This window comes from Alternaria infectoria, assembly GCF_024043175.1.
Source record: "Alternaria infectoria strain BMP 0036 chromosome Unknown scaffold_7, whole genome shotgun sequence".
Classification (NCBI taxonomy): domain Eukaryota; kingdom Fungi; phylum Ascomycota; class Dothideomycetes; order Pleosporales; family Pleosporaceae; genus Alternaria; species Alternaria infectoria.
Window position 1 is genome coordinate 1,451,839 of NW_026250696.1, and position 26,130 is coordinate 1,477,968.

At 53.3% G+C, this 26,130-nt stretch overlaps 11 protein-coding genes across 11 annotated transcripts; 3 read left to right on the forward strand and 8 right to left on the reverse strand.

Annotated features, from left to right (window-relative positions):
• Nucleotides 1–488: 488 nt before the first annotated feature.
• On the reverse strand, nucleotides 489–2,448 carry J4E92_005345 (uncharacterized protein; the record flags this gene model as incomplete). The annotated part of the gene is made up of 3 exons (XM_051496727.1): nucleotides 489–1,289; nucleotides 1,337–1,445; nucleotides 1,499–2,448. The coding sequence occupies 3 exons, from the start codon at nucleotides 2,446–2,448 to the stop codon at nucleotides 489–491; spliced, it is 1,860 nt and encodes a 619-aa protein (XP_051353447.1).
• Nucleotides 2,449–2,881: 433 nt separating this feature from the next.
• Nucleotides 2,882–3,486, forward strand: J4E92_005346 (uncharacterized protein; the record flags this gene model as incomplete). The annotated part of the gene is made up of 4 exons (XM_051496728.1): nucleotides 2,882–3,037; nucleotides 3,094–3,145; nucleotides 3,209–3,390; nucleotides 3,442–3,486. The coding sequence occupies 4 exons, from the start codon at nucleotides 2,882–2,884 to the stop codon at nucleotides 3,484–3,486; spliced, it is 435 nt and encodes a 144-aa protein (XP_051353448.1).
• Nucleotides 3,487–3,970: 484 nt separating this feature from the next.
• On the reverse strand, nucleotides 3,971–5,642 carry J4E92_005347 (uncharacterized protein; the record flags this gene model as incomplete). Its single annotated transcript, XM_051496729.1, has 3 exons — nucleotides 3,971–4,783; nucleotides 4,831–5,369; nucleotides 5,417–5,642. 3 exons carry the CDS (start codon nucleotides 5,640–5,642, stop codon nucleotides 3,971–3,973), a joined length of 1,578 nt encoding a protein of 525 aa, XP_051353449.1.
• Nucleotides 5,643–5,819: 177 nt separating this feature from the next.
• On the reverse strand, nucleotides 5,820–7,474 carry J4E92_005348 (uncharacterized protein; the record flags this gene model as incomplete). The annotated part of the gene is made up of 2 exons (XM_051496730.1): nucleotides 5,820–7,053; nucleotides 7,131–7,474. The coding sequence occupies 2 exons, from the start codon at nucleotides 7,472–7,474 to the stop codon at nucleotides 5,820–5,822; spliced, it is 1,578 nt and encodes a 525-aa protein (XP_051353450.1).
• A 2,318-nt stretch (nucleotides 7,475–9,792) lies between these two features.
• J4E92_005349 (uncharacterized protein) lies at nucleotides 9,793–10,923 on the reverse strand (the record flags this gene model as incomplete). Its single annotated transcript, XM_051496731.1, has 3 exons — nucleotides 9,793–10,277; nucleotides 10,340–10,639; nucleotides 10,698–10,923. 3 exons carry the CDS (start codon nucleotides 10,921–10,923, stop codon nucleotides 9,793–9,795), a joined length of 1,011 nt encoding a protein of 336 aa, XP_051353451.1.
• Nucleotides 10,924–11,654: 731 nt separating this feature from the next.
• J4E92_005350 (uncharacterized protein) lies at nucleotides 11,655–13,880 on the reverse strand (the record flags this gene model as incomplete). Its single annotated transcript, XM_051496732.1, has 5 exons — nucleotides 11,655–11,766; nucleotides 11,814–12,123; nucleotides 12,172–12,915; nucleotides 12,963–13,572; nucleotides 13,629–13,880. 5 exons carry the CDS (start codon nucleotides 13,878–13,880, stop codon nucleotides 11,655–11,657), a joined length of 2,028 nt encoding a protein of 675 aa, XP_051353452.1.
• Nucleotides 13,881–15,682: 1,802 nt separating this feature from the next.
• Nucleotides 15,683–16,771, forward strand: J4E92_005351 (uncharacterized protein; the record flags this gene model as incomplete). The annotated part of the gene is made up of 2 exons (XM_051496733.1): nucleotides 15,683–16,169; nucleotides 16,224–16,771. The coding sequence occupies 2 exons, from the start codon at nucleotides 15,683–15,685 to the stop codon at nucleotides 16,769–16,771; spliced, it is 1,035 nt and encodes a 344-aa protein (XP_051353453.1).
• A 2,274-nt stretch (nucleotides 16,772–19,045) lies between these two features.
• Nucleotides 19,046–20,996, reverse strand: J4E92_005352 (uncharacterized protein; the record flags this gene model as incomplete). The annotated part of the gene is made up of 2 exons (XM_051496734.1): nucleotides 19,046–20,724; nucleotides 20,780–20,996. The coding sequence occupies 2 exons, from the start codon at nucleotides 20,994–20,996 to the stop codon at nucleotides 19,046–19,048; spliced, it is 1,896 nt and encodes a 631-aa protein (XP_051353454.1).
• Nucleotides 20,997–21,295: 299 nt separating this feature from the next.
• J4E92_005353 (uncharacterized protein) lies at nucleotides 21,296–21,926 on the forward strand (the record flags this gene model as incomplete). The annotated part of the gene is made up of 3 exons (XM_051496735.1): nucleotides 21,296–21,498; nucleotides 21,660–21,828; nucleotides 21,879–21,926. The coding sequence occupies 3 exons, from the start codon at nucleotides 21,296–21,298 to the stop codon at nucleotides 21,924–21,926; spliced, it is 420 nt and encodes a 139-aa protein (XP_051353455.1).
• A 178-nt stretch (nucleotides 21,927–22,104) lies between these two features.
• On the reverse strand, nucleotides 22,105–24,645 carry J4E92_005354 (uncharacterized protein; the record flags this gene model as incomplete). The annotated part of the gene is made up of 4 exons (XM_051496736.1): nucleotides 22,105–22,476; nucleotides 22,536–22,956; nucleotides 23,014–23,378; nucleotides 23,431–24,645. The coding sequence occupies 4 exons, from the start codon at nucleotides 24,643–24,645 to the stop codon at nucleotides 22,105–22,107; spliced, it is 2,373 nt and encodes a 790-aa protein (XP_051353456.1).
• Nucleotides 24,646–25,049: 404 nt separating this feature from the next.
• On the reverse strand, nucleotides 25,050–25,902 carry J4E92_005355 (uncharacterized protein; the record flags this gene model as incomplete). The annotated part of the gene is made up of 2 exons (XM_051496737.1): nucleotides 25,050–25,774; nucleotides 25,824–25,902. The coding sequence occupies 2 exons, from the start codon at nucleotides 25,900–25,902 to the stop codon at nucleotides 25,050–25,052; spliced, it is 804 nt and encodes a 267-aa protein (XP_051353457.1).
• Between the last annotated feature and the right edge of the window lie 228 nt (nucleotides 25,903–26,130).

Below are 26,130 nucleotides of genomic sequence, written 5' to 3' on the forward strand. Positions count from 1 at the left end.
CGCGCGAAGGAGGTGGACGCTTTGGGCGGGTCAACGGCGCTCACGAAGCAACACTGCCAAAGTCTGCGCGCGATAGGCAAAGAGCACGCGAAGAAACGTGTACAACTGTCGGTCCGGTTTAGGAGAGTGTGTGGGCATGCATTGGGAGGCGCATCGAGCCAAAGTTGGGAGATAGATGGACGGATGGACGATTTGGGGAGGTAAACACATGCAGCTAGTCAGTCAGCCGATTAGGCCGTCGTGCCCTGTATATCCAATGTTACCAGCACCACCACTCCTCGCATTCCGTCTTATTACCGGCACGTACGGGCCGGGTCTTCGAAACCGAGCCCGCTGCAATGTTATCATGGAATGTACACATAATCAAGGAAGTCACTCATCAGTGCATGCGAACGATCATATGGTGCCGTGCCTGCACTCGTGTATTGTGAAGAAGCTATTACTTAAGATGGGCTAACCACATGATCACGCTGATCAGAAACAGCGTCTCATGCCACAGTCGCGTCTGCAGCGTCACGTCCTGACCTACTGGCTGGGCCCTGGAATGCCCCAGACCCACTAACATCCTGCATCTCCACCCCGCCGCCCTGTTGCTCTGGCACTAGAGGCGCAGTCCGTTTGTCTTTGCGCGAGCCAAACCTTTGGTCGCCCTCCTCGTACTTTCTCTTGAAATGGAGATAGGTCGGTGGGCGTGGTCGCTGTAATACAGCAACCCAGTTTTTTAACGCGGAGCCCTGCGTGAAGGGCCTATGCCGATCCTTTTTGAGGAACTTGTGTGAGTTCAAATATTCACGTGTCGTTTCGCCCCTACCAACCAGGAACAGATGGTATATGCCAAGACTGAAGGGATATGACCACCCGAGGAGTCCGTATATACACATGGCAAAGGGTACACGCCATCGATCGATGGCCTCGCCAAAGGATGCTCCAGTTTGCGCCCGCCAGACTAGTATGTGTGCCAGACTAGCGCCCAGGAGGAAAAGACCTAGCAACGTGGTGGCGCACACGAAGACAAAGAAGTAACGGTAGTTGCGGCGTCCCACGCAATTGTTGAGCCAGACGCAATGGTGATCTTGCGTCTCGATGCAATTGTCACATACACGGCAATGGTGAGCACGTGGAGGTCGCCAGATGTTGCAACTCTTGCAATATTTCGTCGGCACCTCCATAGCTGCATTCGTACCGGTTGCGGAGACCACCATGGTCCACTCAGTGGTGGGCGGACCGAGACTGAGCGGATCGTCATTAGGATTAGGAGGGGGGAATGGATGTAGATTTCGCGGAAGTATCTATACGGCGTTAGTAGTGTTCATGACAAAGGAGGTGCATGACATACGCCCGGATCTGAAGCTGAAGCATGAAGGAAAGAGGAGATGGAGACGAGAAGCAAATATGCAAAGAGGATGGGTATCGATGGAGAAACGTTGGTCCATAGCCAAGGGGCCCTATAGTAATAGTTAGCGTGAGGAACAATAGCAGTGGAGGGGAGTCCACGAACGAGAAGCCGAAAAAAAGGCCAGCAGGTAAGATGATGAGGATTGCCGTGGCGACGTTGACTGGACGGTCGCGGGTATTTTGTAATCTACCGCCCCAGCAAAACGCGGTATTGCCAGAGAAGTACTGGTAGTTCCTGCCGAGCTCCCGCTTGACTGCCTCCTTAGTAGCTTCTTTGCGGGCTATTCTGGGTGACGACTCGGCAGAGGTGAGTTTCTCGTGTCCTTGATGGGGTCGTATTTGGGCTGAGCGTCCGTCGCGACTGGACAACATGAAGCTGGAACCGAAAGAGCGGGGCGATTTGCTGGGCGTTGGGAGCTTGCCGGGATCGTGGCCATGAACATTGGAGAGATCCAGGTGCTGAGGCCTGGGTCGCTGCAGGGGAGTGATGCTCTCGCCTCGACTGCGCACTGTTTCTGCGCCCGTGGGCGTGGTGTTGGCTGTGGTGCGGTCGGGCATGTCTCTATCGGTGATGTCGGTGCCGCGCGACGGCGGAGGCTGCGGGTCCAGCTCGTGATGGAGGCCCAGGGTTGGGGCGCCGTGCCGAATTGTTTGCGTAGAGCCTGTACTCTGGCGGTACGGATTGCTGCCCGTTTCGTGTGTAGCGTCGGAATAGAGCGAGCCGTGGCCGAGGAGGGAATTGGGGCGCTGGTTGCGTTGTTGTTGAAGACGCTGCGAGCTCATGGGGCGAAAGAAGCCGTGGGCTGCCAGCGGAACATGGGTTCTACTGGCAGACGTCGTTGGGCGGCTGTGTCCTAGACTGCCGGCGACGCTCATGCCGCCGCCTCGTCGTGCAGGGCTGGCCTGGGACCATCTGTTCTGGCTGCCCGAATTGGCAGTCGCAATCGACGACGGTCGCGAGGGTGGCAGGCCGGGCTCGCCTGCTGGGCCCGTCATGCCCAACACGCGACTGCCAGTCGAGCTGCGCTTCTGTTCGGACGGCGTCATGGCCATGGTGATGTGGTTGCGGGCGCGATTACACTCTCGGCACGCAGCATGACATCAAAGAGCTGAGGGTGTGGCTGGAGGGAAGTCACGGCTTGTGCAGCGCGTGGTCGCGACGAATACGGGGAGCGCGGATGGGCGAGGATGGCGACCGGCAGGGGAAGGAGCGACTGGAAGTGAGTGAATGGAAGGGCTGCGGCGCCGAAAGGCTAATGGAACGATGGACAAGACGTGTGATTGCGCTGAAAGGGGCGCATAAAGTTGATGCTCGACCCTTCGACGTTGCCCGGCGCACTGCAAGGTCCGCCTGACTGTTTCCGGCATGGCCGTCGCTGTGACGCAGCCGCCAAGCTTGGCGTCCGCGAGATTCAACATCGAACCACTGCTCCGCGCTGCACGCATCCCATAGCTCGCATCCCGTCCACGCCACTCACCCCCCATCATGTCCTCCATCATTGCCCGCTCCGCCTTCCGCGCCGCCCCGCGTGTCCGTCCTACGCCTGCTCTTCGACGATGGGCCAGCGCCGCCGCTGAGGGCGAGAGACAGGCCGGCAAGGACGCCCTCAAGACCGGAGCGAAGCGCGACCCTGAGCTCTATGTAGGATGCGACACGTCAATTGGACAATACAGGGCGCATAGCTGATTCGTCTACAGGTTCTGTTCGCTATCATGAGCGGTGTTTTCGGTCTGGCAGGATGGCACTTCTGTATGTTCCCGGATACATCGATTCTGCCTCGTGCGCCCGTCTTCACATGCTGACAATTGCAAGCCCGCTCTCCTACCAGTGCTTCTTCGGAACGAGCTGTCGCCAAGGCCGCAGGCAGTGAGCCTTGGAAGCAGGATGGTGGTGTAGGCCCATACCAGTACCACCCCGGAGGTGACACCAGCGTCAAGAAGGATGCGCCTTCTGCGCTTAACGTGGTCGTCATTCCCAACGTCACTCTCCCCAAGGTAAGCTGACGCCCTTGATTACCAGCAATCAGACTGTATTGACGAGCGTAGGAACTCCATGACACATACAACAAGTGGGGCAAGGACGGCTACTAGACACGCAAACTGACATCAACTACCCAATTCCAATCAAAACCTCATGGCAGCAGAGTGCGAGATTTTTCCTTCAGTTATGCGTCTGTACATAAGACCTATTGCGCAGATGAAATAAGTTCTCTACAATGTCCTCACACAGATTGGTGCCGCACAGTTCTGGTCTGCCTAACAACGCGACAGCAAAATCAATGCGGACTTGAATGATAAGAAACCCCTCAAGCACCACGGTGATTTCCGGTAGACTTTTTGTATATATACACGTCCGACTCAAGTAATGCTAGGGAAACCGCTATTCATCCGACTGGAAGGATCAACGTCGTGTCCGTCCTAGATCGAGGTACACATGCTTTTGTTCTTCTAGACTCTCTCCAAATTTGGTCCTTGCGAATGGCACTGTGAACCCCGGGTAGGGGAGCTTGTAGAATGTAGTCTATGGGTATCTATAAGTGCACTGTCAGTCTGGAAGTCCGCCTGCCAACTGCAATCAAGCTGCGCTTGGTAGTCGCTTCCGAATCTCGGCAATCATATCAGTCCTGTTCACCAGTACACCGTCTTTCTCGGGGTCGTTGTCATCTTTGATTCCCAGGACCTTAATCTTGACCTTGCCGTCTTTGAGCTCATCCTCACCAAGGATGACGAGGAGCGGGACACCGGCCACCTCAGCTTGTTTGAATTGCTGAGGGAGTTTCGGCTTCAGTTTGTACGAGAACTCAGCCTTGATGCCTGCAGCCCATAGCTCTTGAGCGACTTGCATACGTTCTGTCAACAGGCCGGTGAAGCCTTTACCACCAAAGGCTGCGACGAAGGCATCGACATCTTTGGCACGCTGTGTCGACTGGCCGCGGGCTTTCATGATGCTAATGATTCGATCGATGCCGAAAGATATGCCAACACAGGGAATAGGCTTGCCACTGAACATGCCCACGAGCCCGTCGTAACGACCACCAGCGGCGACACTTCCTACGCCGATTTCTTGCTGCTGACCTTTTACGCGCGGTGCTGAGCCTTCTGTAACTACCTCGTAGATGAGCCCAGTGTAGTAGTCTAGACCTCTGGCGAGTGAGAGATCGAAAGAGATTCTCTTGCGGGCACCAAAAGCATCGAGGTATGAGAAGAGCTGTTCCATCTCCCGAACACCCTGGCTGACATCTTCCGATTGAGAAAGGGTCTCGTTTGTCTTGAGATAGTCGATGATGTCGTCGCCGCCTTTGCGCTGCACCCATTCACCAATCTTATCCGCGATGTCTGCTGGCAGTCCCTTGGTCTCCATTTCTTGCTTGACCTCTGACCATGGTAGCTGCAGCATGTTAGTAATTGGCAGAGACATGGAGATGTTCAGCTCACCTTGTCTAGTTTGTCCACAGCAGAGCTGATCGGCCTTATCAGTTCTGCCTTGACGCCAGCAGCCTTGAACATGCCGTCTAGAATCTTCCTGTGATTTATCTTGATCGTGTACGAGTCCCACTTGAGCGCATCGAAGACGTCGGTCGCAATCTTGAGTACCTCGGCATCTGGAATCATGGCGTCGTAGGAACCCGCGATATCGAAGTCGCATTGGTAAAACTCTCGCATGCGACCCTTGGTCATGGCTGGTTGGTCGCGGCGGTACACCTTAGCGATTTGGTATCTCTTGAAACTCTGGACGCTAGGGTTCATGGCGAGCCATCGTGCAAGTGGAACGGTGAGATCGTAGCGCAGTGAGCAGAGCTCGCCGCCTTGATCCTGCAGATCGTATATCAACTTTGAGTCTTCTCCATATTTACCGCTGAGGATCTCTTTGAGTTCGAAGACGGGCGTGTCGAGTGTCGTAGCGCCGTGGCGCTTGAAAACTTCCGTTACCGTTTGGAACAGGTTGTCGCGAAGTGCGGCATCCTCGCCAGTCCCTGACATAGTTAGCGAGTCGTTTGGGCGCAATGTGGGCAAAATGTACAGTCGCGTGTGCCCTTTGGCACCTTCAGGTTGAACGATTTGTTCTTGTCTTCTTTGCCCATGTCGTCGTCGAAGCCCAAGGGCGAAGTTTGCGTAGAGAAGCGGCGGCGGGGTGCAAGAATGTAGGTTCGGATAGATGTTCGGCTGACTTTACGGTATGCGAAGGTATATCGGAGGGCGTCCTGGAAGAGCGCGGGGCAGACAAAGTGGGGTGAAATGCGCTGCATGGACCTGGAAAGTGACTCAATCGCCCAAGAGCAAGCGCGCGTGTGCAAAGAATCGTTCTACTCCGCGACTTGGCCCGTGCATCTTCACACCGACGTCACTGCGGTAGCCAAAATATAGTCACAGGATTACAACGAATAAATTGATGCATGGGTTTCTAGTCATCGCGCTGTGTGCAACTACCAGAGCAGTCGAAATTTCAGCAGATCTCTTTGTCCATAGCACTCGGCTACAACTGTCAGAATCATGTCGATGGCTGCCTTCGTGTTCCAGTCACTCTCGGACAATGGGGTAATGGACTGCGGTTTGGCCTGCGTCGGCTCGGAAACTGGCGCCAATTTGGTGGCACTCGCAATTTGCTGCAACTCTCCTCGGCGTATTTCTTGTCGCTGCCTCTCAGCCTCGACCCTTGAAAGGTGATGATGGACTTGCATTGGGGGCGTATGAGGCAGAGGCACTTGTGAATGTACCAAGCGGTCTCCGAGTTGCGCAAGAAGACGCGCTCGAGCTTCCTCAAGACCTCCATCTTCCGGAATGCTTTCTGATTCAACTTCATCCTCAGACATGATCATCTCTGCGTCAGAATCATCCGTCTCTTCAATGACTGTGTTTTGGCTGAGTACGGCATTGTCATTTCTGAAGGACGTCGTGTCTAATCCGTTGTCTTTCTCATCCGAAACATCGCGCAGAGTTTGTGTGACTTTCGGCGCGAGATGTCTCGTGTCGTGAGCTCCATGTGTCTGTTCTCTGGGATCGGTCTCTAGGACCTCGGGACTAGTGCACTCGCCTTCTTGTGCATCACACGTCAATGTTCTGTTGTCTGCGTAGAGTCGGCCCACTAGCCGGCCTGCGCTGAGCCCCAAGTCTCGAATTCTGCTCACACGCTCATGATCCAAAGTACCGAAATCTCCAACTAGGGCCAACAAGGTCCATATCCAGCTGCTCTTCTCCCGGGATATCTTAGCTGATCGACCCAATGCTAACGTGCAGCCTTGTAGAGCCATATACAGCGTCGACTCGTCAATGTGCATGATTTCTTGGAGAATCGGTAAGTCCTTCTCTATGGTTTCCGACCATTTCTGCTTTCCAAACTTCTCTACTTTTGCGCGGCTCGCTGCTGTGTCTGGTAGTCGTCCATACCTTCGCATTTCGGCGAGTTTCTTGCGAAGGTTTCGAAAGCGCTGGAGGAGAGCATTGGTGCAAGCTTCCTGTGGATCAAGGGCGAACGAGTCTGTTTCCCACTTGGTAGCGTTGTACTCCCAATCCACGGCAATCCAGGTTCCTTCCCTGTATATGACGCGTTGAGTATCCATCGGGCTTCTGTATTGAGATTCGTCATGGTCTGAGTCGAGTTTGCCAGCGTTGACATTGTTTGGGGCTACGAGTAGAGTGGGAATCGCCGATGCTTCAGACCTAGGCCTCATGTATAAGCGATGCACTTGATAATGCTCTCATGTGAGGGGAGTGCAAAAGATGAAGTAAGCACTCACCGGACACCGTGAAGGTAGGCCAACGCTTCGCTTGTGGTCTCGTCGGATGACTGCTCTTCACCGTCGAGTCCTGGTAGCACCGTCCGTGTCCCATACTCTTGGTACGAATCTACAGCGCGCGGCCGGTTTTTTGGGTGCGCTGTGATGCGCGCGATCCTCGCGCGCTTAACACCGACGGCCTCTTCTTGCGCGCACTTTCTTTTGCTGCCGTATGCAGTCGGGGACGCTGTCGAGGAGGATATGGAGGGCGGCTGCGTCGACATAAGGTAACCATCGGGCCGCTGTAGTTTGTTGTAGCTCTCACCGTCTTTAGTAACAGCCAAATTTACCCCCACGGTTGACATGTTTGCGTTGGAGGTTGTAGAGTCCTGGCTCCGGTTGATGAGTGATTGCGGAGACGCGCTCGGGGGTGACCTACATCGGTCTAGCGTGGCTCACGCTGGCACCACACATATATGCGGGCCGGCACAATCAATCTCAGGAACCTTGAATTGCGGAAGGTACATATTTGAGTATCTGAAGTTGAGGTTGATAATGTGTGGTGTATTTCACTGCACTATAGTTACGTGATGTCGTGCTCCTCGTAAAGCTACTCAGCCAACAGCTCTAACATCTAGATATGATGATGAGTTCCTGCGGGCGTACGCAAAGATCCCCAAACAAAGGAATTTATAGTGGGATTAATCCCATCAACCCTTTCCATCTCCCCTTGTGGTTGAGACCCAGTAGCCTGATCGTCATTGTCCCTTCCGTTCGATGTTTTCTTCTACTGGCTGGTAGGGGTACTTGATCGTGAGACACCAGATGTCTAAATAATCGCAGATCGTCCAAATAACATCCACGATGAAGCTTCCATGCACACCGACAGCAAGACCTAGACACATGAACACAAAGGCAACCTGATAAACATCGTTGCCCAAGGCACTTGGCCAGCCGACACCAATGTGCTCCTGTAGCCATGGCCCGAGCGAATCGATCACTCCGTAGATGAGAGGGTACATCAGTACGTTGCCTCGAGGAAATCGGGATTTTGTAAGGTGAGAGATGATCATGCGACCCACCGAGTACGCGTTGATGAGACCAGCGTAGAAGATGAACGGAACCAGATGGTGATGCAAGATCATAGGTTGCAGGTACAAGTACGCCGTGATGAGGACCCAAGCCGCCCCGAAGGTAAGAAGACCCAGGAGAGCGACTCGCGCCTTTTGACCACGGGCACGACGCGCCTTCATTACATTTTGCGCGCTGTGTCATTGTCAGCCTACTGTCTCGTACAATGGCATGTGTTCATACCTCGAAACAGTGTTAAACACGAGCACAACTCCTCCATAGACCATATACCATTCGTTCCATGCCAAATTGTACAGCACTTCTGGAATGAATCCTTGCTCTTTCACTCCGAGACTTTGGATCATGGAGCGTTGCCAGAAGCTACCTCCACCAAGGTAGGCAGTTGAGGCATACACTATGCACAAGGTTATGATACCCTCGACTGGCCCAGAGATAACACCAAGAGTCAGTGTATGGGTATGATACTCATCCCAGGTCTGCACGTAGAATGTCAGAGATGCTGCAGTAGTTAGCAAGATAAGATGCAAAGCAAGTAATGTCAAGGTGCTGGCTTACATGCAAAGAGCGTGAGGACTGTCTTCCAGCCTTGGCCAAGATTCATTGTCGCAGAGAACAACAATACTTCCAGTGTCGTATTGATCGCATCGACTCCATGATCGAACAGCTCGCCTAGAGGACCGCTCTGGCGAGTCCTGCGGGCCTGACTCCCATCCACAGCATCAAATGTTTGGTAGAGGAACAGTCCGATGGCCCAGCTGGCGTACACCCAAGGCGGACAATCTTGATCAAGGGTCGGTGTATACCAGAGTAAGGTGAGGAAGTTGACTATGATGAACCCGAACCCAGAGAGTGTTATCTACAGCATCATGTAAGTAAGGACGAAGCTCTTGCGGCGGGGTTCGACATATAAAATCTTTTTTTTTATGCCAAACTTACAAGGTTGGGTCTAAGACATGTTAGTATTGCTTTGTATGAGATTTTGGAAATACTCACGCCATCCACATAGGAAAGCATTTGATGACCACATGAGAGTAGAAAGGCTTGAGGACATATTGTGAAAGCAAGCTGTGATCCACGCCAGAGTACTTGTACTCCCTGAGCTTTGGTAGCTTATCCTGTCGTATGTACACCATGGTGTGTTATTCGCTTAGTACCAGCAACTGTTGGCGAGTTGTTGTGGGGTTCTGGCAACGAAAGTGATTTCGGCGGCACTTGTTGCTATGTGGTGGTGCGCCAAGCGCAAAATCTTATGACGTAGCGACCCGTCCGCCCGCCGGTTTTGGCAACATCTTAGCGTGGAAACGGTATGTCAGGTACGATCGCTACCTCGGTGTGCACAACGAATGAGATGAATCATCATATTCTACGAATGTGTATCTGACATTGATGCAGCCCCTCGCAACTTCGCACCACTTAGACGCTGGAGGCTTGATGGCTCTACTAGCGATACTTGCCTCATTCTGGAACATTGTGATCGATCTTGCTCATATACATGATACAGCAGACATGACACCCTCTCACTGTAAGCAGCGCACAGTGCCATTTACTTGGTCGTACACCAGATGAGTGGCTTGATCGGTGCAATCGAAGCTTATGCAACAGTGCTCCAGGAGCAAGGAATCAAGATCCTGCTCCTCATGGTCTGGATGAGCGGCACGGTCTTGTGCACTGTCTCGCCCCAGCCTTCCACACTCCAGCTCTGTTCACGACGGACCTTGCGTTCCTCCAGGTTGGCGAATTGCCACAGATGGTGTACTGTGTTCAGATCACCGATTTGGACGAACCAAGCACCCACACCCTCCATGACTTCCCGCCTGGCCTTCAAGCCACGTCGCCAATGTGTCTCCCACTCGAGCAAATTGCCAGGATGTAGTGTGTACGAGCGCAATTCGAACAAGCCACCGAGCTGGCGTGGGGGTGTCGTAGGCCAGAAGGAGAACTCTTGCATTAGGGAGTTGTGCTTGGATTTGATCAAGGTCTTGAGTTTGGCATCGAACGCAGGGAACTCTGGATGGGATTGGATGTTGTGTAGCGATTCGTGGTAACCCTCGTAGCGTTGGTACTCCCAGATATGTACTTTGGTGCATAGTCAGCATCGTTGAGAGAGATGCGAGCGTTGGAGCGAGTTGCAGACTTACCAAAGGTGTTGCAATCTCCCACTTCAGTCCTCCAGCTACCTACAAGATGGACCTTGTTCTCGGGAATGGACGCCATCTTTGGGTACCAGCTTCCAACCAACTCGGTGTACTCTTCGACCTTGTCTTGCAGTACCTCGTGGAATACAATGGAGTGGACGTATTTGCCGCGAGCTAAGACCTGAGAAAAGCTGCGCTCAATGTCCTTGTCGAGTTCGCGGCCCTCGGGCGTGCCGTAGATGAGAGATGATAGCGCACCGCCCTTCTTCTTGCCGTTTTCTTGCTCACGGGCGCGGGCATCTTCTGTAGTTACTCACGTTAGCGCTCTTGGGTAATTCAGGTTGGGCGACGTGCAACGGACTCTCTTCCTGTTCCTTTCGCTTCTGAGCAGCTACCAGACCGTCGCGGAAGCTCTTCTGCTTCTCGTTGAAGCTGGCAGCACTATCGGGTGTGATGTCGGCGAGGGTAGGAGCTCTAGCCGGGCTTTGTGTTGGAGCGCCAGCACTGAAGGCCTGAGAGCGGACGGCGGTGGCACACGGCGGGGAGAGGATGCCGCGCACACTGGCACAAACACGGCGTGTGAGCATGATGGTACTGTCGGGACCGGAGCTGGAGGGTGAGGTCAATTTGCACACCAACGCCGACAGCGTGTATGGAGTGGAGTAGTGGTGGTGTTTGTGTCGGTTTGGGCGGGCTACAGCACAGCTTCCCCTCAATCAGCCTACTGCAGCTGTCCCTGTCAAGCTCACTAGCGTCCCGCTGCCTAGGTATCCGCCCGGGGCACTGGGGTAAGCGCGCCCCACTGCAAACCTCACCAACCTCCGTCACGCGTCTACATTGCTCTACTGGAAGCGTTGCAACGCTGTTTACATTTCAATGTAGCGCAGAACACTTTCATCGCGTCTTCAGGCCAACATCCAGATCCATGGTCGTATTCTTTGCATCTAATCTGTTGACATGATCGTAGAGGCCCAAGATGTACCACGAGACTAGAAAGAGACCATTTGGATCAATTCACTTCTAAACCTCGACCTCGAACTTCGCTGTCCCTGACTGCTCCATCCCTGCGTGTGGCTATTCATACCCCTTAGCGAGCAGCGAGCAGCGACCATGCCTTCTTATGATGTAGCTTAGTCCCTGCTTCTCTCGTACTCTACCATAATCATACACAAAGTGCTGTTCACGAATGCGGTAGCCGTCCCGCACAAGCGGAGCCCGCATTGGATTAGACATTGAACACCTAGAGGGTAATAGGAAACGTGATTTGAGATTGCAAGAACATGACAGACATGAGCCCCTGCCCAGGCAAGATAGTTGTTCAGTCCTCGTCAAATATCTGGAGCACGTTGTCAAGAATGGTAATGATTACGCGGGCTTGCAGACCGGCATCGGCCATATTGTTGCCTTTATGAGGACCCATTATGGACGGCCTATACGAGGTTAGTCGATACATAGATTCGGTCGAGTGATGACTTACGCCCAACAGATACCCAGATTTGCGGTGCTCATGCGGTTAACCTCGGAGGATTGCTGCACACGATGCAGATGCAAAACAAGGGCACGAAGTGTCGCATAATTCGGATCGGGCAAAGCATTGATTAGCGCGTGCATGGAATCACGTCGCATGGTCTCGTCATCGATGCGTGCAGCATCGATATACTTGCCGTAGAATTCGCGGGTGAGCAGTGGATCCGGAAGCTCGCGGAAGAATTGTTTCAGCAAACCAGCCACACTGTTGACGTCGTGCTGAAACGACTCTGGGTTGCGGAAATCTACTTGGGAAGCGTCTGTATAGCGTTAGTCGCCCGCATTGACTAATTGTCATAATCACCTACCACTGTCAAAGAGAGCTTTCATTTGCTGGATATGCGACGAGGTTCCAGGGATCCGATAGATGCCCTCTACTTCCAGTCCGTATAGATCCACAGCCTGAATACACTGATAGACTACCATGGGTACGGGTGAGCCATCTCGGTGGAACAGGTCTTCCAGAGTGACGCCAAAGACGGGATTGACCGGGGGTTGGGCATTGTTGTAAAGAATTCCGCTAGTCTGCTGTGCCGTAGCCTGACCGACAGGTCCACGAGGATAGTCTGACTGTGGGTAAGGCGTGGGCCCCACGGGTGAGTAGGGCGAGTTGCTGAACTGCGGCGCTTGCGAAGGCTGTGGTTGCGATTGCAACGACGAAGGTGGCAGCTGTGCGGGACCCCCAAACGAGGGCTCGAGACTGGAAGGGCCCTGAGGCGATAGAGGGTTGGCATCTGGCTGCGGCATGGGGAAAGAGGGCGGCGGCTGACTCTGCAGCTGCATGGAGGTACGTCGGTTACTACTCGCAGCAGCAGGTGGTGTTGGATGTGACCGCGTCTGCGCCTGTGTCGGATGCTTCAGGTACTGTAGCTCTGATTTGGTGATAGGTGCTTTGGAGGCATGGCTCAAAATATATTCGTCAAAGTCGCGCTCATTGTTGATCTGGTAGATGAGCTGGTTGATGCTGGACGGGGCCTGAGTAGTCGCGCCCTTGGGTGGCTGTGGACTGACGACCTGGCCATTGTTGACGACAAGTTTCTCGTTGAACGAGGCTATGACAGCGTCAGTCGAAGCTGACGCGGGCAGCAGGTGGACTTACCGTATTTCTGCATTTCCATAGTCAGAGCAGCGTCGGTTTCCTTGATGAGATCCAGCAGCGCAGAGACAGCCTGGGGCCGCAGAGTCGCGACGAGCTCTTTGCGGGAGACCTGTGCCGTCTGGACTTTGCTGGCATAGTCCTGATCTGCCGCCTGAGTCTTGCGCTGGAGGTCCTCCTCGTGCTGGGCGGCTGACTTGGGCCCTTTCAAGCCAAACTTCCTGCCCGCACCTGTGTCGCCTGTCTTGACCCGGTCAAGGTCTTCGGCGAGCTGGTCGTACTTGGCCTTGGCCTTCTCGGCCAGCCGTTCGGCGTCTTGAACCTTGTTCTCTGCCGAGAGCCCCTGCTGCTTCCAAGTTTTGCGGCTTGTATCCATCTTGTTGGCCAGCTGTAGCAGGTTCTCGTGCATGGCGTGTAGGGCAAGGCCGAACTGGGTGCCATTGTCGGCGATGCGCTCGTTTGCGTGGAGGACCTGCTCGAACTGCGTCTGGTAGCTCTCGTGCCGCGTGTCAGGCTTCCGCACGCCGTCGAGCGTCAGACGGCTTAGTTTCTTGAGGCTGCCGGCGTGCTCTTCCTCGAGAGCTCCCCGGCGTTTGAGAAAGCTGGCGAAGTCCTGCCCAGCGTGTTAGCCGTCGGAATGCACAACAGCCCGGCTTCGTGGCCACTGACTCTGGCGCTCGCAATGCTGGCCTTGAGGCGGTTCAGCAGGGTGGAGACGCCCACGTCTGAGTGCAACATGTCTTGCACGCGCTGCTGCGTCTGCGCGTTGGGGGGTGCGCTCCCTTGGTCAGGCGATGTGGGAGTCGCTTCATCCATGGGCGAGGCGGGGGCACCATCATGCGTGGGCGACGATACGCTGTTCGGGTCGGCATGGACGCTGTCAGTGCCCTCCATAGGCGGGATTGCATTCGGGGCAGCCATCGCAGACGCGGCTGTTGTGGCAGGAGGTAATGGCTGCGTCGCCGGGTCGCCGTCGGAATGCGCAATGCCGCGCGCTTCGGCGGAGGCGGAGATGCTGCACGGACAAGCTCCACGCAACGTCATCCTTCCCGCCGTCAAGTTCTGCCAACCGTCCTCACGCGCCTGATCAAGCACGGCAGCACCGTCCACCTTTCGCAGCCTGCCTCTCTTGACTCACGTCTTCACCCCCCTCTTGATCCGTCTCGCCATGTCTAGCGGCTTACCGGATGAGGTGGTGACCTGCCTCCAGAATGCCCGCTTTGTGAGTCCCTCCAAACACTTTTATCTTGTCTCATCTCATTCTTCCATCGGGATCACATTCCAACACACGTCGCATGCTTACATAACCCCTCCTCGCTTGTTTCGAGCAGTTCATTTCCCCCCAAACCCTTCCTACCAAGTGTCGTGATTCATACCCGCCTCATAAACACATGCATTGCCAACACCCCCGATCTCTCGTATGCTTATGTGCTAACAAGTTCAAACAGCTCCATCTTGCAACGTGCTCGGAAAACATTCCTCACGTCTCGTTGATGAACTACACCTACTTACCTAACACTCCGTATTCTCCAACTCCCACTATCATCATGACAACACCTTCAACTTCCCGCAAAACACAGAATCTCGAGGCCAACACTCGAGTATCTCTCCTGGTGCATGACTGGATTTCTCACCGCCCTCCAACCTTGAGCCAGCCGGGTCGCTCGCCTTCGCCGTCAGGTCCAGCGCCACGTTCGGGATCCTTGGCCGAACTTCTCCTTGGCATGAACACCGCGTCCCTGAGTCGCATCAGCGCCACCATCAATGGCGTTGCTGAACTCGTGCCTTCTGGCTCCGAGGAAGAGACATGGTACAAAGCCCAACACCTGGCTAACAATACCTTTAGTCCTGGTGGCGAGGACACACACTCGGCTCCTCCCGCTGGCGAAGGACTATGGGGCGGTGGGGGCATAGGTTCACGAGAAAACGCTGATGAATCACTAAGAGAAGGTGACGGGGGCACCAAGTGTTACGTCGAGGGAGCAGAGGTCAGAGTTGTCGTAGTCAGGGTTCGTGACGGGCGCATCGCAGACTGGAAAGGCCAAGTCAGAGATTGGAGCCTTTCAGAAAACGCACAAGAAATCAAGCCAAACGGAATGTCGTCATGAGAAACACCAGGAGTCTTTTTTTTTTTGGAAACGACCGGCATGTTCGGAATTCTACGGCTTGCGTCGTGTATGCAAGGGGTTGCCGTATTTGCGCAGCATCTGGTTAGTGACATACCTTTCGTCAAATCAGCTACACGTGTCTTAGCGCTGCCTCGTGCGTGGCTTGATGCTATTTCCTTTGTCTCAAAATACCACTTCGCCGACAAAAGTTGAGGGCTTCTCCAATTTCATCTCGTTTTCATCCTCAAGTTACATCACGGTGTATGTCACAACCAATAGCATTTGTGAGAAGGCTCAGTATGCAAGAACATCCCTCTTAACAGCGCTATAGAGGAGACCATCCGGGATTGTTCGCGAAGTGAAGGAGACTGAGACAGTCTCATCAGGTGAGCGAGGAAATACTGCTGTTGACGTATGCACTGACCATTGCAAACGCGCAGACTCGTTGCCTGGCCTGCTCAGCCTTGGCGCGGCCACAAACAAAGTCTCTGCTCTCACCATCTCGTCGAAATACCACCAACTTCCACTACTCAAATCCTTTTTCATTTCGCAATTGCTCCATACTTTCTCTGCAACAACAACTTTGTCCAGCCCATACATCATCGTCTCACCACAATGAACGCTGAGATCCACCGCACTCTCGCTGACATTGGCGAAGTGTCTCAGCTCGCCCTGGACGCACTGAGCCGTTTAGAAAACGCTCTTCGCGTTTGCGCCGAGGGTTTCGAACGCGGCGACACCATGGTAATCATCCCGGACAACCTCCCCGTTCTGCTCGGAAACGGCGTAGCAGAGCTCTTCAAGAAGGCCTTGGCCGAAAAGACAGGATTGCCGATCAAACTCATTGATCTCATTCCTATGGAGACCACCAAAACCTCACACACTATCGTCAAGATGCCAAAGAACACCGCAGCTTCACCTCAGGCCCAACCCAACTATCAGTTGGTGAAGACTTCAAGCGATTCTGCTGTCGGCTTGGACGCCCTTTCTGTCAACGTCATCAAGAAGGCTCCCCGACCAATGAATTGTTGGATCATCTTCCGAGATGCGATGGCTAAGGATCTGAAGATCGAGTTCCCGCAGCTCACTGTTCAAGAGTTATGTAAGTGCACACAGCACTCTCCATCTCTAATACAACATGCTTACAATGTCCTAGCTTCATTCTGCTCCGACATGTGGAAGGACCTCGGACCAACTGGCAAGGCGCCCTGGCAGGCTGCCGCACAGTCGGCCAAGGAAGAGCACTTGCGCCAGCATCCGGACTACAAGTATAGTCCTAGGAAGCCAGGCGAGAAGAAGAAGCGCCAGTCACGCAAGGCTAAGCGCGCATCGGCGATTTCGACTGTTCCTGAGGTTGTCAACTTTCAAGTCGCCCCCAACATTGCGATATCATCGCCTAGCTCGACCTATGAGAATGCGCTTCCCGTCAACGACATCACTCCTGATATTGGCAGTCCCTTTATCAACGACTTCGCTCCGTTCTTTGATGTGGCCGACATGCTCGACATGTTCCCTCAAGATCCAGTGTCTGCCAGCATCACCTACGACTCAGAGTCTTTTCGTCATGCTCGCCTTGACAACGAGTTCGGCTTCAACTTCAACATGGACGCAACCTTTGCGCTGGCTGATGACGACCTCTTCGCCTTTCGCGACGGCGCAGACGATGATGCCATACTACCCGCCTTGGCCCATGACACCTACTAGGAACGCCTCAAGCATCCAACCCTCATCTGGAAAGTACATGTGCCAGAGGTCTGCACGTCACTGACCAAGGATTCGCGCTTCTTGTAAGACCGGCGACTCCCACACACCGTCACCCGATTTCTGTCGATCTGCTCCGCATACAATTTGCGTTCCTTTGGCAATACAACCGGCCCGTCTCTACGTCTCGATTAGGCATTCCCCTTGCTTTAGCAACATCCCTTGCTCTTAGAGCTCCCAAAAGTCTTTCGCTTGTCACCAGCTTGCCACCTTCTCATGAAGCGCCCAGTCAGGCACACCTTCCACTCTTTTCCCGGATTACGATTACGATTACGATTAGATTACGATTACGACCACAACCCACGACAGCTGACGCAATGTGCATACAGGATGCACGATCCCATAAAAGAGACTTCTGGGTCTTGATGATGGGAACATGGGTGAAGCGTGTGTTTTTTCTCTCGATCACAACCAAGTTGCCTTCAACGATATATGGTTCGTGGTCACCACTTCAGATACCCCGTCCAGACCCTATGTCTTACACGGTGTAGCATACACATCATCGGTCGTACGCGCATGCGCAGCATCAGACGAACATATCAACTCCAAAAATAGATAAATAAAAGATACCAAAAATGCACATATAAAAAGCTCACCTCTCCCTAGCGTGATCTGAAAGCAATATGCAGTGATCTGTTTACTAAATTGCTTGACCGACATGACTTTGAGTTGGCATGTAAGGAGATGTATGCAAGTATGTGATTGTAGTGTTGGTGGCTGCATGGAAGGGTGTGACGGGCTTGCATGATGGTGGTGTTTCAGTCCCGACATTGAGGTCGTTATATAGTATCCCCTAGTGAAGCTGCCGGACTCATGAGTCGCGTATTAATATCTCTGCCGCTGCGGTTTTGGAGGGGTGGTGGTGTATTGGTGCCCAGGTATCATAATGGCCGAAACTGTCTCGCCGCTCGTCCGAGCGCGCCCATGTGCTGAAGGACTCTGATGTGCCTAGGCGTAAGCGGAGGTGACTCATAGGATTTGAATCAACATTCGGGTTCTCTAATAGGTGGATGGGACATATAGGTACGACATCTTCGTTTGGTGTCGGGTTGGATGTTGAAATCGAGGATGGCTGACTGGCAGGAGTATCGCCAACACAAGCTCATGTCTAGCCTGGCAAGTACTTCATGAAAGACTCTTAAATATATGAAGATGAGTTAGGCAAAGTTTTTGTGACCTTGTACACAGTGGTCGTACGGTCAAATCAACAGATAGCTTAGGTGTTATAACTCAGTCCAAGAGGTAGCATCTATGTACAATGCATTTCTACGTCAATCCTGGTAAGCATAGAATTAAATATTTGTACAAAACTCAATGCACCTCTGATAGCTTTGGGCGTGACCGACGTACGAGTGGTGACGTCCGGGCTCTGGCTGCGAGGAGTCACGACCGGGGTAAATGTTGGTTAGGCATACACTCCTCTCTGTTCTACAGTAAAGGGATATGACCGAAAGGCTCATAGACCTTTCAGCCTTTACAGAGCGCCTGTTAAATTGTCTTTTCACCATTTCAAATGTTTCTTAAACTTATCGGCAGTGCTTTGGTACAGCTATATAGAGGTATATGCCTGTCTGCGAGGCAGGCCTACGGGCTGACAAAAAGCAAGATAGTGACCCTAACACACTTACTAGAACTCCCTGAGATCTTCACAGCTTCATAACAAGTACTGAAAGTGTATTAAGAGCAGTCTTCAAGGTCTAATGTATACTAGTAGAGTTATAGCCGAATGCAGTGCCATTATAGAGACGACTAATGCAACATCTCAACACACACATATTATTTCAGTGTTAAGTCGAGCAGAGAAACCACAGTAGCATTACGGCGTACTACGTAGATGCATATAGCGTTGTAGCTTCTAGGATCGACGTCAACGGTTTTGTAGAGCACTTAGTATATTAGTTGTCGAGACTGTGGTCTTATTTGCACCATTGAACATGACATATTGATATGGTCTGACATGGACGGCCCTATAACTTTCAAATTCCTTCTACTCGCCCCGGCGTGACTATTAATCTCATTGCCGAGCCTGATAGGTGATACTGTAACTATGCAGACACTTTTGATCTGCCTGCTATTTCTGCGGTGAGCTTCAGTCTCCACAACTGCCCTGAGGATTTTAGCATCGTCATCGTAAGCAGAACCAATGCGAGCCGCAGGGAAGCGTATTCATAGCCTAGCAGAACCATCTATCAGTATCCATATATTATGTCCCTTCTCTCAACTACCCTTCCAATCACTACACCAGATGAACGTCCCACACCGCCACTGCGTGCCCACTTCCTTCTGCCCCGTCGGTCCAATCGGTCTAGGGCACATCCAAAATTGTCTTCCGCAGTTCATGCCTGGTTTCTTGGTCGTGAACGAGATGCAAGGCTCGCCGTGTTCGCACCGCGGTACTGGTTTTTTGGAGAAGAGCTTTGTCCAGCCTTCTTTTGACGCTTCCTGGGAGGCGCGCGGATCGGAGTCCAAAGATTCGGAGGTTATGGGCGACAGCGGACGAGGCATGTCTATGGTGGAATGGCTGGGAGCATCGTTGTTCGTAGACGGCGAGGCGGGCGGTGCTGCATCTTTGAGGGGCTCTGCATCAGCGGGTTTGGTTCGGCTTTGGAAGAAGCCTTTGAGCGACTGCTGGCCCTTGGGGGCTTTGGACGTGGTTGTGGTATTAGATTTTCCCCGCTTGACTGGCTTGTTGGGCGATGCTGATGCCGAAGCGCGTCGCTTCTCGACCGACTTGAGCGGGCTCTGGGTGAATGCAAGGTGACTATCAACTGCTGAAGGCATTTCCGCCATGGAAGCCGCGATGGCCAGTTTAAGGTCTCTGTCGGAGTCGTCCATGGTCGTATTGGGAGTAGACATGTCATCTACCTTTGTCTGCATTTCTTCGTCGGCAATGGGTGCCGTAGGCGCTGGTGCAGACTTTGGTAGGGTGGGCTTATTGGCGAACATGTCTCGGATACTCCTCCTCTTCGTAAATTCGGCTAGGAGCTTTCCGCTGAGTGCTGGGAGATCTTTGACTATGTCATACTCTCGCTGCCGCATGCCGTCTTTGAACATGCCCGCTGGATTCATCAAGTCCAACACGTGCACCTGATCTTCAGCACCGTGCTCACCGGTCGCTGATATCTGTGACATGGGCACCACATCCTTCGTCACAGCGTACACTGGACAATGATCCGACCCCATCAGTCCCTCCTGAATGTTGGCCTCCTTGAACCAGTCCTTGATCGCGATGCTGCACAGTATGAAGTCGATCCGTGATCCAAAGTTGCCCGGCCTAGCGTTGATTTTCTGCTCCCAGTGTGTGAACATTCCTTCGCGGTCAGGATGGAACTCCCTACACAGATCGTATAGGACCGGCTCTTCTCTCCCCTCGTCTCGTTGACCCGGAACCATTCCATTGAACAAGAGCTGGTTGAAGATTCGCCTGTTCGGAGTGCTCAGATACTCGGCATGCGTCATGCCTTGCGACAGCATATTCTCCTCCGCCCTGGCCGTGTCGATGGTATCTCTCGAGACGTTGAGATCACCCGTGAGTATCACATGCTTGCCCATCTTCGTCAAGTTCCGTATTCGTGTTTCCAGCGCTGTGAGAAAGCCGATTCGGAAACCGTCTCGTAGGCCATTGCTGTTCGCTGGGCTGTAGACGCCGAAGAGGACAAAGGCTGGGAATTCAAGCACCAGACACCGTCCTTCTGAGTCGAGGCTGTCAGCGTCGAGATCGGGGGGGAGATGGGCCATTTGCGCGGCGCTGAGGTAACCGCCAATGCTGGCGGATTCAGGAAGGTTGCGGTACGATGTGGTCGAGCCGGGAGGGCAGAGAGCGCCTAGGACGCCTTCTTCGGCGCGAATGGGGGCGCATATGGATTGGCGAGTGTAGATACCAACGCCTGAGTAGCCTGGACTGTGTCAGTGCAAGGCCGCTGAACAAGGACTGTGTAACGTGGAAAGTGCCTTTCTTGTGTTTTGGTAAACTGAAGTAGCAGTCCCAGCCAGGTACAAGGACCATGTCATCCGTCAGATCCTTGCGCTGAATCTTCAACTCTTGCATGATGACAATGTCCGCCTCGAGGATGTCGAACATGGCATTGAAGGTCCTCGTGTTGCTCCATGGCTTGTAGCCAAACGGGTTGCGAATGCCGTTGACGTTCCAGGTGGTGATGCGGACCATGGCGTTGATCGGTTATGAAGAGCGACAGTGAGCGCGAACCAAGAACATCATCACGTCGTCATCTCATTTGTTCTGTATTTTACAGGAACATGTAAGACACGGTCACACGCGACTTCACGCGCCAGACACGACGTCACATTACCGGCAGCCGAGCGCGGCCACGCTAAGAGCAAGCGGGAAACTCCGCATCAGCCCATCCGCCAAGCCTCTGCTTCGTCAATTCGAGCTCCCGTCGTCACGTCTCACGCCAACGCCAATTGCACCCTCCCTCCACTCTATCACGCCGAACAAACGTCGCCATGTTCGCCGCCCGCTCCTTCGCCCGCGCCGCGCCTCGTCAGGCACTCGCCCGCGCCCCTGCCCGCGCCGGCCGCCGCAACTACAGCTCCGAGAGCCCCAAGCAATTTGCCGGAACCGAGGACAACGAGTTCAACCGCGAGCGTGCCCACATTGCTCAGCACGCCGCTGAGTCTGGCGAGTTCTGGCGCAAGCTGTCGCTCTAGTAAGTACCTAGATACTTGGGGCCGTTCCGGAGGTGGAGGGGGTTAAACGGGGCAGAGGGAAGGGCGTGGAGCCAGGGCACATGCGAGAGGATGGTGGTATCGGATCATCATATTAAAAGGGTTGTTGATAAAGCAAGAGAATCTGCTAATGCTATGATAGCGTTGCCGTCCCCTGCATCATCGTCGCCAGTGTCAACGCCAAGGTCAGGTGGGATGCTCATTGGGAGCACGTAGCCCACGAGGAACACGAGAACCCCCGCTCCGAGAGGCCCGAGTACGCATACCAGAACATCCGTACCAAGAACTACTTCTGGGGAGATGGTGACAAGGTAAGACTTCGACGGCAACGTGATGGGCTAGTGTTCTGACTTGACGATAGACCCTCTTCTGGAACGATAAAGTCAACTACCACAAGAAGGATGAGTAAGCTATTGCACAGTACGCTCCCAAGCATTGATTCAAGAATCATGCGGGCCAGCATTTGGGTCAAGTGTGGGGTTCAATGTGTATATAGTACGACGAGCGAAAGCAAGCTGGGGTAGCCAGCAATACATTTCCTTTGCGTCTGCACCTTGTCCTGTGATATGTGACATTCTGGTAGCAGCCTATACATCTTGTGATCCATAACCCTCATCCCAAACACTGTTATGTCTCATAGCCCATTCTTCTGCAACCTTTTCATCACCTCTCAATTTCGCTATAATCGCCTTCTTCATCAGCTGCTCGCACTCTCCATCCAAATACGCTGCTTTTTGGAAGCATTCCCTCGCCCGGTCGACGTAGAGTTCCGCTTTGGCGATGTTTGCGACACGGGAACGGTTTGATGTCAGCTCGCCTGCTCTCGGTGTTGAGGGGGGATGGGAACCAGCGTTCGACGTCGAGACTGTCAAGGCGGTGGGATTGGCGAGACCCATATACGAGTCTGCTAGGTGCGAGTACAGAGTGCCTGTAAGCATGGTATCTGCGCCTTCTAGAGCCTGCTCCAGACATCAGCATATGCAACTCCGTAGCGAGTAAGGATAAAAAGGCAACGTACCTGCGGCAACACGGTCTCGACCAACCTCCTCGCTTCTCGACATTCCCCCAGAGTATTCAGTATCGCACCCAGGCAGCCCACTGCGGACCATAGCGAACTTGCAAGCCGCGCCCTGAAACTCACACTTGCCGCCCGCAGCGCAACGCTGAAGCCCCTCTCCGGTTTACCTGCTTTTCTCCATAACTCTGCCTGCATTAGCAGCACTGAAACACGCTGCTGGATGTCTGCATTGTCTTCTTTGAGAGATTGTGCCAGTAATGAAATGCATTGATAGGCTAGAGGAAACTGCGATGTGGAGATGAGGTACTCAATGTACGTGTCGTGTTGAAGGAAAGAGAGTTCCGGATCGAGAGTTGGGGTAGAGGGCGAGGCTGTCGGTTTAAGGGTTTCGAGCAAATAAGTTGACGTTGACCAGTCGGATCTACACTGATGTCAGCATGAATGACTTGAATCTAGGCAGGTGCGGGTAAAATGGTACCTTCGAATGGCTCTCCTGAGCTTAATGAGGCCAATGCAAAGTATCAAGAATTGGTAAAACTTGAGCGATTTGTACACCGAGGAATCCACAGCTTCTAGCATCATGATAGCCTCGCCGTAGCGGCCGCTCTGGCTTGTAACGAAAGCTCTGCGAGCGATCGCACGGAGACGTTCTTCAATCGGACAGGAATGTGAATAGCAATCGAGGAGAAGCTCGTAATGAATGTTGGCTAGATGTGGGATGCCAAGTCGCTGATAGAATGTCCCTGTGAGAAGCATTTGACTACCGTAACTGTTGACGTTTTCTTTGATGTTGAGATGTGAAGACTGATAAATATGTTCTAATGCCCGGGGAATAGAGTCGCCCTATGTGTGAGTTAGTCCTGGTAGTCTATCAACGCGATCATGAACTACGTACCGTCGCTAGAGAAAGCTTTGCCTCGTTGAGTAAACTTGCGCAGAGCAGGCTGTACATCTTGGTCTCCTTGGCTTTCGCTTTCAAAAAGGCCAACGCATCCCTCTCAGTTCCGAGCATGCTCATGTAACCGGCACCCCTCATCTGCTTGGGGTAGGCTTTCGCCATATGATTTAGCCAGCTGAGACTGAAGCTCAGACAAGTCATGTCCTGGTTCTCCCGGGCTGTGGCAATTGTCTCGTTGATAGCAGCTATCGCTTCGCCAAAGCAGCCGAAGTCGGCCTGAAGGATAGCCATATGCAGTAAAGCATACTGGTAATGGATCTTCTCGCGAGTCTGCATAGCGTAATCGTAGTAGCGATGTAGATTGTCAAAAGCAGATGTGTAGTCTCCGGCTTTCCAGGCATCGAAGAATTGTACGAGATGCGCTTGCCGATGTACAATGCCGGACGACTTGACCATATTGCGAAGTTGACTCTTCATATCGCCAGGAACACGGTCTCCGAGCCTCTGAAGCCTATCGAGTTGGAAGTCCAGGATTCGATCCAGATCGTTCAAACTCATGCCCGCTCCTTCCTCTTGATCTTCTTGTAGATTCCCGTACGCGATCTCGTACATGTCGTCGCCAGCTCTCAGACCCATCTCGGATACAACCATGTCTACACCACTTGATGCCAAGCCAGCCAATCTCTTTGTCCATTGAGCTGTTGGGGCTCTGTACCTGATAAATGAAGACCATAGTTTCATTGAATCGTCGAACTGCAGCCTCGTGAATTCCAGGTGCGCTCTACGAACAAAAGCTCCAAGTGGTGATGTCTTGGAAAGATGGATCCGATCTGGTGATTCTTGATCTTGTGTACCGTGTGGCGGAGGTGTAACCAAATCTAGGATACTGTCGAAGAGAGCGTGCAGCGCATCGAAAGAGTTCATTTCCCACATGTGTTTGAGGAAGAGATCGAGAAGAGTTCGGCCCGGCATGTTGGAGGGGTGTTCTTGAAGTACATCTTCAAAGGCATCGATTGAGAAACACGTGTCTTGTTGACTGGAGATGTTGGAGCGCTGTGGCCGAGCGCTGGACGGTGCCGAAGGAAGATTGTTTGACAAGATGAAGGAAAGTACGGGTATCGTAGCGGAATAGGGAAGACTTGAAGTGCAGTAGAGACGGGTCAAGACAAGAAGGCTGATCTTTTGCGCCGTGAGGTAGCGCGGTGTGGCCATGTTTGTTTGGCGGTTTAATGCTTGTAGCAGAACACAGCGCTGGGCGTTGACGGTGTCAGCGTTGGCGATTATCGCCAACAGAAAAACCTTTGTCGTGTGATTCCGCGCGATATGTGCATTGTATCCAGGTAAGGCGATTGCTGATTGTCAGGCAAGGCTGCGACGTCCAGGATGTGGTGTTTGTTGGAGGTCGTGGGAGGGAATGAACAACCGAGGCGGCGCGCAGCGCGTACAATACTTGTCGCGAAGTCATGCGCCCGAAAGACTGCCCAGGTGCCCCAATCACTACCCGATTGGTGCCTAGGTTACCAAGCCATCAATTTGCCGGCGATCTGGCGGTACAGACTTCATTTCACGACTGTATACAAGATTTCATAGTTTGATATGGATATGAACGTCTACATCTATGCAACTGTTTCCCGTGACGCATGGCCAAATCCTGAGTCTTTCCTCGCGACCTTCTTGAGATCGTTCGCACTTGACTGCAAACGCGGCACAGGAGCGCTGTTCAGAAATTCGTCCTCGTTTGTCGCATTTGTTGCCCAAATCTTGCTAATGCTCAGATCGTAGGGCCCCGGTATACGGTCTATCAAGGATATGCCCACCGTCCTCACCTTCTGTGTCAACATCTCCCTCTGTGGCTCTACGACCTGCCCATGGTTCGTCCGCACGAACTCGTTCCACCTGATTAAAATGGTTTCCCACTCGCCAGGTGTCTTGGAGTGCAGCAGGTGCTGGTGGATGTCTGTAGGAACAATCGACTCGGTCTGCACATTGACAAAGTACTTGCGGCCGTCCGACTTGAACTGGATTGCGAGGAAGTTGTACATGCTCACGTCCCACAGGGACTTGCCAAAGATGGTGGAGCCTCGATCAAGTGTCCTCCATCCGGCATAGCCCGTTCTTTGGATGTGTGGCTGGTTGTGTGGCAGTTGTGTGGATATGGTGCCATGGAAGCGGACGTGGGGGGGTTCCGTCTGGGAGACAGGATGGTGGTCGAAGTTGACGGTGGAGAAGCCGCCGATGTCTTTGTCGCTCATGCGCTTGCATCGTTCCAGATCCTCAGCGTGGTCGAAGTGCATAAGCGGAAAGGGCTTGGACGGGGAGCGCAGGCCCTCGAGCTTGAGTGCTGCGCGTGTCAGTGGCGGCGCATGCACACATGCAGCTGCAGAGCTCACCGAAGTTGGAGAGGCGCTTGAACTCGTCCAGACTCCGCTTGACGAAGCCAGGCGCGAGGCACGCCGATGTTGGTCGCATGGCTGCGTGGGGTGTGTGCTCTTCCCAGGGGCCTCGATGAGCTCACAACGCAATCCATGGCACTGGGGTGTGAATGACGCCGCGGTAGTCTCGCCAGCCGCTAGCCGCTTTGGATGACCATTCCAAAAATCTGGGGACCACTGCATGTGCAAACACATGCCACCACCCTCCACTGCCCGGCGCGACGACTTCCCCTCATGATACCACAGCAGCCGACGCCCCGAACCT